Genomic DNA, 8366 nt, shown 5'->3' with positions numbered 1-8366 from the left:
TATATATATATATATATTCTACCAAAACGAAAAAATACGAAAGAAAGTGGCTGCACCAATGGCGTTTGGGCAGCGCCGCGACACACCGGGCCGGCCCATCAGGCAAGACACGGCAGTTCACCGCACCACATCGCTCTGGTTCAGACTGCGTGACTGCCCGCCATGACACGTGTCCCTCCCGCCACACGTGTTGAGCGGCAGCCCTCCCACCGCGCGCCGCCAAGGCGCACCACCCGCAGAGCACACATACCCCGGAAAAAAAGAGTATTCCTATAAGTGCCCAGCGGGCGGGTCCCTCTCAGGACTTGCCGCACCACGAGCCACACCGGTTTGATTCCCATTCAGAAGCGGAGCAGCTGCGCCGTTCACGTCGGTAGGCCCGCGCACCTGTTCAGAACTGTCCCTTTCAGGCCTGTAACGCGGAAGCCTGCGCACTCTGGGTGCACCATCGCCTCCTATTCCGGGTTTACGCACATAGCACAACTGTCTGCCAATTTCTGCTGGCGTCAAGCGCACCCCCCTGGCGACTTCATAACGTTCTAGCTCCAACGTATCGCTAAACGCCGGATCATAGAATGGGTTGTCCGGCAATATCACGTCCGAAAAGAAAACCTTCGGCATATTATCTGGCGGAAAGGGATATGGCCACGTGTAAGATTCTGACGTGTACTCACTCTCACCCTCCTCCTCCTCGAAACTTTCACTCGACAGGTTGTCTGAATTGTCCTCATCCCACGGAAGCGCAGTCGACTCCACGTTGGGAACTGATGTACTCTCCTCCGCCTGCCCATGCGCCATGGGGTTATCCACCTGCCCCAGCGAGTACAGTGAAGGATAATCACCGATACTCGCTGGGCCCCCGTCATTATCTTCACGAGCAGCCACACGGGACTTTTCCACGGGGCGACTTCTCTTCTTGGCCACATGCCGCGGCACAGAGGTCGAGGGGTAATCGCCGTTCTTACTCACATTCGGCCTTCGTCGCCAGTAGCAGAAGTAGAACACGGCAACCCCAACAATCAATAAAGCGATGCATCCAATGACAATTCCGGCGATGACTCCGCCAGACAGTCCCCTTGTCAACACAGCGCTGTACCCCGGCAAATCCTGCGTAAACGTGTAGGCGCGTCCGCCGATTGTCACGTCGGCTGCGATGAAGCAGAACTTCGCATCCTTAACACGCATTCCCCTGCTGGTGAGATCCATAGACACAGATAATGAATTTGGGGACTCACTCTTCTCGCACATACGAGACCCAGAAGACACGGAACCACATGCTTCACCCTGCGGCACAGCGCACACCGTGTATGGCTCTCTGCGCCACTCGAAGTCACCTCCGCTAACATCAATCTTAGCCGTGTTCTTGTCCTTGTCAGCAGTTACCTTGAAGGCAAAGGGCTCCTGCAGCACCGTCACCGGGAGCGCAGCAGGAGCAGTGTACTCTCCATCACCGTCATCGACACACACAGCGTACACGCCAGCTTGTGCAGACAGCACATGGAGGTTGGACAGATTCACCCGCGACAAGACGGAGGGGTTAGCACACGCATCAAAGTGCACCACCTCTTCCCCACTGCCGGTAGTCACACGGGGGCAGTCGTTGCCAGGGCACCGCACCAGGAACACACGGTTCAATTTACTGACCACAGATTCCGCATCCTGCAACATGACATTTCTGTCCTTACCAGCTGTCAAGTACAGCGGCGTTGCCATCAGCATCTTCACTTCAAGAGGGTTCACACCCCATGGAAGGTATTGGGAACGCCAGTCTTTTGACGTCACGCAGAGCCAGTATTCGCCAGGAGGAGGAAGCTTTGCAGGTGGCAGCATACTGTGGCACCCATCAGTGTTAGCGCAGGTTGTAGTGGTGTACTGGCAGTCACCGAAAGAGCGCACCAGCATGTGGCCCGAAGCCGTGATGCCGGTTGGGAGATTGGGTGCCCACGAGACACCCATACCGTAATACGGATTGGACGCAGCGAAATTCGCCTTGGCGTCACTAATCATCATGTAGTCCATGCTCCTAGTGGTCGTCATAGGAGAATATGATTTGTTAACGTCAGAAAACGACGTGAAGACCAATTCCCAACGTCCTGAAGGCACCTCACGATCAGGCAGGAATGTAATGATATTGGGTTCCGCATCAAGAGTCGCCGGCCAGCCACGAATGAGGCCTATTGGGGTGTAGTACGAGGCGGAGAGGTTCAAGCCAATCAGTGTTTTGGTGCTATTAACCTCACAGGCGTATCGGACGTTGGAAGCACTGAGTACAACGCCGGGAAAGCAGTTCATGAGTAGCACCGAGTAATTGTTGCCGGCTACAGGTGTGGCCATTCTCGTTCGGGGGACCACGCCACCAGCCGCAGCAGCACAGCGAAGAAACGGTGCAGCCACAACCATCAGTACCAGAAACAACACCTGGATGTCTCTCAGCTGCAGTCCCATAGATGCCTGTAGTCTCGCCTCCCTTCTGCCTTGACGAGGGACTGAAACATGACCAGAGCTAAGCATGTGATCGCAGCTGGAGCTCTCAATACTCTTCGGTGTCCTGCAATACCGTAGATGTGACAGTTGTGACTTCCCTTCTCTGTGTAAGATCAAAAGGGGATTAAGAGAAAAGGGGAGAGTTTGTCGGGGAGAGGGAAACAAATGTCATTAGCGGTGGCACATCATGTGTGGTGTTAGGATAAACATAAAACGAATAGAATCAATTTCCGTGAGTCTTGATAGACCGATGTGACACCGAAAGATGTACTGCTGTTCCCGCGTCACTGTCATGTTGTGATTCCTCGTGATGCTCTCATTACGCCTGGCGCACAACCGCCAGAAACTTGAGATGTTGTCATCCTTGGCGAGAAAGCTGCCGTGTAGGGGCCCACAGCACCACGGTCATTTGTCGCAACCACCACAGGAGAACCACAGTAGAAATATGAGAAGACATACATTTCACCCTCAGACGTGAATTATCTATTCACTGTCCCATTGCGCATGTATTTTTTAAACAATGTGGATTCGAGAAAATGAAAGGATCCAAAGTCAACCTAAAAGAGTTGACAATGCTCTCGGAAATGACTAGCGACGATTCAATTATATGTCATCCTCGTCTACTTGGCAAGGTCCACAAAAACACCAGCATGCCGCTTGCTCGAAACAAAGGGAAACTGTCACATGGAATCGGCAGCAAACCAAAAAAATCGTCTGCCGATTATGCTGTATTCTTTGTTTCACATCCAAAAGTGCAATACAAAAGAACATCATAACTCGTTTTGGTTGTGCTGTTCTTGGAACTTGGGTTCACTCCTTGGGTTTTCATAGGAGGAGCTGCAGCAGCACGGTGTGAAGGTCGACATTCAGCTGGCGGCACCACAGCAACGAGCGTGCCCCCAAAACGCTCGAGCACACGGCCGTCCCCATGTTGCACGTCACGAGGGCAAAGCCAGAGATAACTCTGCCGGGATGCACATGTGGCCGGCCAGCGACTCCAGAACGCCGCCCTCCAAGACATGGGGAGTGGGGTCATCCACAAACAAACGTAGCTGCACCCTCTTCCTGTGATAAAGAGAATCTCGGCCCCTCCACGAGGGACCGACGGACCCAGTTGTGCCGGATTTGTAGCTGTCCGTGGGAAAATTCAGTCTGCCCACACCGCTCGTCATACTGGAGGCGTTGCCAAAAAAACAAGTCATCCGGTGTGCCAATGGGAATGCAATTTCAATTTTGCCGCCAACTCTCCTTCTTCACCGTCGCCCAGGCAGCCCAGCGGCGATCGGCGGGGTACTTATGAGAGCAAAACTCAGTCGAATCAAGGCAAAGCACATTGTACGACCTTTCACTTTGATCGCTTTTTCTTGCTCAGGTTCTCCATTGGTGGCATCGTCACGGCGATACGTGTGTCTGCTTTCTCGTTATTGTAGCGCACACAAAAGCCAAGCAATGGCACGGCATTGGTGTTCTCCATCGTCTGGAGAACGAAATTGGCCGGCATTTCGAATATCGGCAACCATTTTGTAACGCAGCAGAGCCCTTCACGTTGAGCACCTTGGTTTTGCCCTTCCTGAGGTCCAGGAGACTTCTCCTGCCAGCAGGAAAGGGGGCCCAATGAAGCTGCAGCTTCCGTCTCGCCTGCACCGTATTATTGCAAGAGGAGGAAATAGCGAAACAGGGAAGGCAAAATACACGCAGAAAGTGTAACTAAGCAGCACCTACATAGCCGCATTCTGTTAAACTATTCGGTCTCTTAAGTTCTTGAAACGATCCTCAAACGAATCAAGTCCGATAAGCAAGAAAAATGCACCACATAGGTGTAGCTCAGCGAGCGTATGTATATAAAACAAGGTTTTAAAACTTAATTTCTGTCCTTTATTTTGTACGTATAGTTTTTTTAAAACTTTTCCAGCACTTCTTTAACTCTGGTGATTGAGGAGTTCACTTTGAACAGCAAATGTTTAATGGCACCAAAGTGTTTTGGCTTTCTTATGGGGCTAATAAGGCCTTGGCATAAAAACTGTCGGGGAAGTATGCCATATATATATATATATATATATATATACTTTAGTTTCTGGTACGTCAATACTCACAGGAAAGGCTGTAGCAGCACAACGTGAAGCACACAAACAGCTAGAAGCGCTGCAAGAACGAGTTGCACCATCACTTCGCGCCACGCAGCATCCACACTCACATTCCCAGTTGCATTGCCAGTTGCATTCAAGTCGTAAACCCTATCCATCTCGGAAAAGTGAACTGAAACAGTCACAGGTGCCTTCATGTTGGATGCAAAGAATGCAATACCAGAGTATTCTGCTGGGACATAAACCCGCCCCGTCAGCGACTCTAAACCACCGTCCTTGAACACCTCAATGATGGTATCATCCACAAACACTCTCAGTTGTACATGCGGCGCTTCTAACAGAGGAGCCCGGCCGCTCCATATGATGGGGGATCCAGTCATGCCAGACATTGTGCAGTCCATAACCAACATGGGATCTCGCACACGCCCTGTTACCGTAGAAGCGTTTGCGACGGAAACAACGTCAAGGGAGCTCATGAAAACGCATTCCCAGTTCACCCGCCCGGTAGATTTCCTCATATCTACAGCCTTCCAAGAGGCGCAACGACGATCAGCAGCACAACCTTCGGAGCACTCTTCAGTTGACAGGACGACTGTTCTCTTGTACGGTCTTTCCCTTTGTGTATAGCCTTTTCCCAAGTTTGCTGTCGGCGGCATCGTTACTGCGATGCGGGTGTTCACGTCATTGTTTTTGTAGCGCACTAGGATACCGAATGAAGGTGCGGTATCTGTCTTCTCTGACATCTTGGTAGTAAATTCTTCAGGAATGGTGAAATCGACGGTAATCTCATAGTGTAGTGGAGCAGTGAGATTGAATACCTCCACCTCGTTTGCGCCAACCAAAACAGTTTCTCTCCTGGTATTACGGCGCAGGCTCTCAAGTTCTGGGATCGGGTAGGTCCTGAGTTTGCGTGCGACTTCATCGTACTCTATATTACGCGGCATACCGATAACACCTGACCACCCTTTGGCAGAAGCAGCAGCCTTGATATCTTGTTCCTCGGGTATCCAGCCCCATAAAATTGTACGCTTCAAGACTGGATCAAAGTAGGGTTTCGATGCATACCAAGTGCCGTAATCGACCAACGTCGGTGTGCGCTCCATATCTTCAACAAAGACCCTCTTGTCACTCTCAGCATGCGAGTATTCACCGTACACCCAGTAGTCCTGCAGGAAAGCACGCGACGATGCAGAAAACTTAACGTAGTACTTCTCATCCAGCTCGAATATATCAAAGTATTCCATCGTCTCCCCGGTACTATGTGTATTTACCCAAAGGGTATGAGAGTAGTAAAAGTCCGAAAGCAAGGTGGGATCGGCAGTGGCGAAGACTACGGCGTGTGCGTTGGGTACACCTGTTTTGGTATCACTAATATTCATCACAAACGCCACAAGCCACTCCGAACTGCTGTCAGGATTCTTCCAGAAATTCGTCGGGTATCCAAATACGGATGGGTCATACTGCCCGGCTAAAGTGCTATGTGTCAGCACAGGTTTCTCATCCCACCGCAAAAGTGCGTTAAGAAATAATGGTTCATCAGAGGTAAGATCATTTCCAGGCGGTACAGCAGTGCAGGCACCCTTTTCCTCTTCCCCGTTGCATGTGTACAGAATCACTGGTGAACCATCGGAGTTGCAAGTGATAGACCAGCCCTCAAGTCCATACCCAACGTCAGCCTCCAAGACGACACCGTTATCTGTCCAGTTCAGGTAATCCATGGAAATAAAATGGTAAAAGGCGATTTCATCTGCCACTGGATCCTTTGGTGTGTATCGCATGAAAAGGTGCATCTTTTTCGTTTCCAAATCACGGTAGGGGACGACAGGGGCGCTAACATCACCGGAGATTGGTCGAATATGAAACCGCGGTTCGTGTGATGCCGAAGCACCTACCACCAGCGACAAGACCGCGAAAGCTGTCACTCCCACTAAACATAGTCCAGCAACCTGTAAAGTACCGCTCATTCCGGCTGCAACAACTTAAAAGGCCTTCCAGTTGTTTGGATATGTTGTAAAAATGACTTCTCAGCAGATGAAAGAGGAATAGATTACAAAAAAAAGGGAGCGATGTCATACACCGATGGTAGAGCTCGTAGCCGTATGATTAGAAGGGCGTGCATCCATTGTACAAGGCGCTTCTTCACGCAAAAAACGGCCTCACAATCAGATATGAGCTTTGGAACCGCCCTCTACTCAGCTCCATAAATGCAGAGGAAAACAAAGAACAGAAAACAAAAAGTTAGCCGTTTAGTAAATCTACGTCCGAGACCACACAACAACAAAGGAAAAACAGTATTCATTGCATCTATAAAGCAAGGAAAAAGCGGCATTTGTAGGGTCTCCACCCCGCAAGACCTACACACCTTTCTTTCATTGGATCAGACGCCATGAAAGAAAATCCTCCGCGGCATCTTGCTAACCGTATTATCCTCTGGCACCACGTAAGACAAAAATCGAAAAATATTGAGGCAATATAGTAATTAAAAGGTCCTTTGCAATGACCATTAAAACGACCATGGTTCTACATGTACATTGTTTACTGTGCTTTGAACAGAGGCGTTTCCACCAAATTCTCCACCGTATTTCACAACCACCGTTGAAAACAAGTCATATGGGGTCGGAAAGCCCGAGTCTTGACCCATACGGTAAAGATCTGTTCGTCTGTGCGTGTGAGGGGGAAGACCTTTGCATTTTAAATCCTTTTTAATGGGGCAAGCTGGCTGAAACAAGAGTGTGGGCCAAGGATCCACCCGCACGCAGAACTGGAATGCGTTCTTTATCGATTCATAATCACCCTCTAGCCAAAACATTAGAAAGATGCGTTCCTCAACGGCCCAGACTCCGGTCTTGCACTGCTCGAGTCATCGTCGAATCCTCTCCAGAACGGAGTTGCACAGCACTACCATCCGAGTGCAGTTGATCATGCATTGCATTGGGTTACCATTCTTGCGCCGAAATCGTGTTCGGTCGTACAGCGACCCCATTCTGGACGGAATTCACCTGTTAAGAAAAATATGAGGGATGCTATGCATAAATTCCCGCATATTTCACCTGATGGTCACAGAAAAATAAATAGCACATCGCCGTGTTGATAAATTCTCACCGGTCAACCAGAAAACAGTCAAACACAGTGTCCCATACGTAGTAACCAGGCACCCCAATTTTTTTTTGGAGGGACGCCGCAGCTGGCAGCCCTAGACGAAGAAAAAGTTTTTTATTCCTCCTCGTGTCTTCTCGACTTGCGCCGGCGACCCCGTCACATCAGCCATCATCGTAGAGCACGTTTATTACGGCCTAACTTCTGTATGAAAGGAGATCCCTCTGTTTCGTTGGGTATTTTGTTGTACGTTTTGTTGAGCCGGTCCAGTGAAGAAACACACACAGAAAGAATCGGACAGCCGATTCCCCTCATCCGGGATCCCTTAGGCCTACTTGTCCCTTTCCGGGTTGAAGCAGTACAGAGGGGAGGCAAGTTTCGATAGTGAGCTCGACAAAAATCTATAAACTGTCGAAGATTAGAGGGGAGACTGGACCACCCCTGGGCCAGTATGGTAGTCGTCTGTTATATCGGGGAAGGTCGTTGAGGACAAAGCCTTTCCACTGCAAGCAGGTATTTGGCGAGCTTTTTCGTGAAGCATAGCGTCTCCACGTTGCCCCCGCCCACCGCAAAGTGACATTGGAGACTCTTTAATGTGGGGCAGTTCAATAAGTGCAACTCCACCCCTTCGCACTGTACCCGTTGGCTTCGTTTAGCGGTGCCCGGCCTGGGCCCATGGCTAACCAGGCGGTGCCTTGTGGG

General features: G+C 50.3%; 4 protein-coding genes across 4 annotated transcripts; all 4 read right to left on the bottom strand.

Moving 5' to 3' along the window:
* Positions 1-270: 270 nt before the first annotated feature.
* Positions 271-2511, bottom strand: DQ04_07421030 (hypothetical protein; the record flags this gene model as incomplete). The annotated part of the gene is made up of 1 exon (XM_009315156.1): positions 271-2511. One exon carries the CDS (start codon positions 2509-2511, stop codon positions 271-273), a length of 2241 nt encoding a protein of 746 aa, XP_009313431.1.
* A 694-nt stretch (positions 2512-3205) lies between these two features.
* Positions 3206-3505, bottom strand: DQ04_07421020 (hypothetical protein; the record flags this gene model as incomplete). Its single annotated transcript, XM_009315155.1, has 1 exon — positions 3206-3505. One exon carries the CDS (start codon positions 3503-3505, stop codon positions 3206-3208), a length of 300 nt encoding a protein of 99 aa, XP_009313430.1.
* A 1068-nt stretch (positions 3506-4573) lies between these two features.
* On the bottom strand, positions 4574-6532 carry DQ04_07421010 (beta-fructofuranosidase-like protein; the record flags this gene model as incomplete). Its single annotated transcript, XM_009315154.1, has 1 exon — positions 4574-6532. The coding sequence occupies one exon, from the start codon at positions 6530-6532 to the stop codon at positions 4574-4576; it is 1959 nt and encodes a 652-aa protein (XP_009313429.1).
* A 539-nt stretch (positions 6533-7071) lies between these two features.
* DQ04_07421000 (hypothetical protein) lies at positions 7072-7377 on the bottom strand (the record flags this gene model as incomplete). The annotated part of the gene is made up of 1 exon (XM_009315153.1): positions 7072-7377. The coding sequence occupies one exon, from the start codon at positions 7375-7377 to the stop codon at positions 7072-7074; it is 306 nt and encodes a 101-aa protein (XP_009313428.1).
* Between the last annotated feature and the right edge of the window lie 989 nt (positions 7378-8366).

This window comes from Trypanosoma grayi (assembly GCF_000691245.1).
Source record: "Trypanosoma grayi strain ANR4 Tgr_742_V1, whole genome shotgun sequence".
Classification (NCBI taxonomy): domain Eukaryota; phylum Euglenozoa; class Kinetoplastea; order Trypanosomatida; family Trypanosomatidae; genus Trypanosoma; species Trypanosoma grayi.
This window is presented reverse-complemented; position numbering and strand designations above follow the sequence as displayed.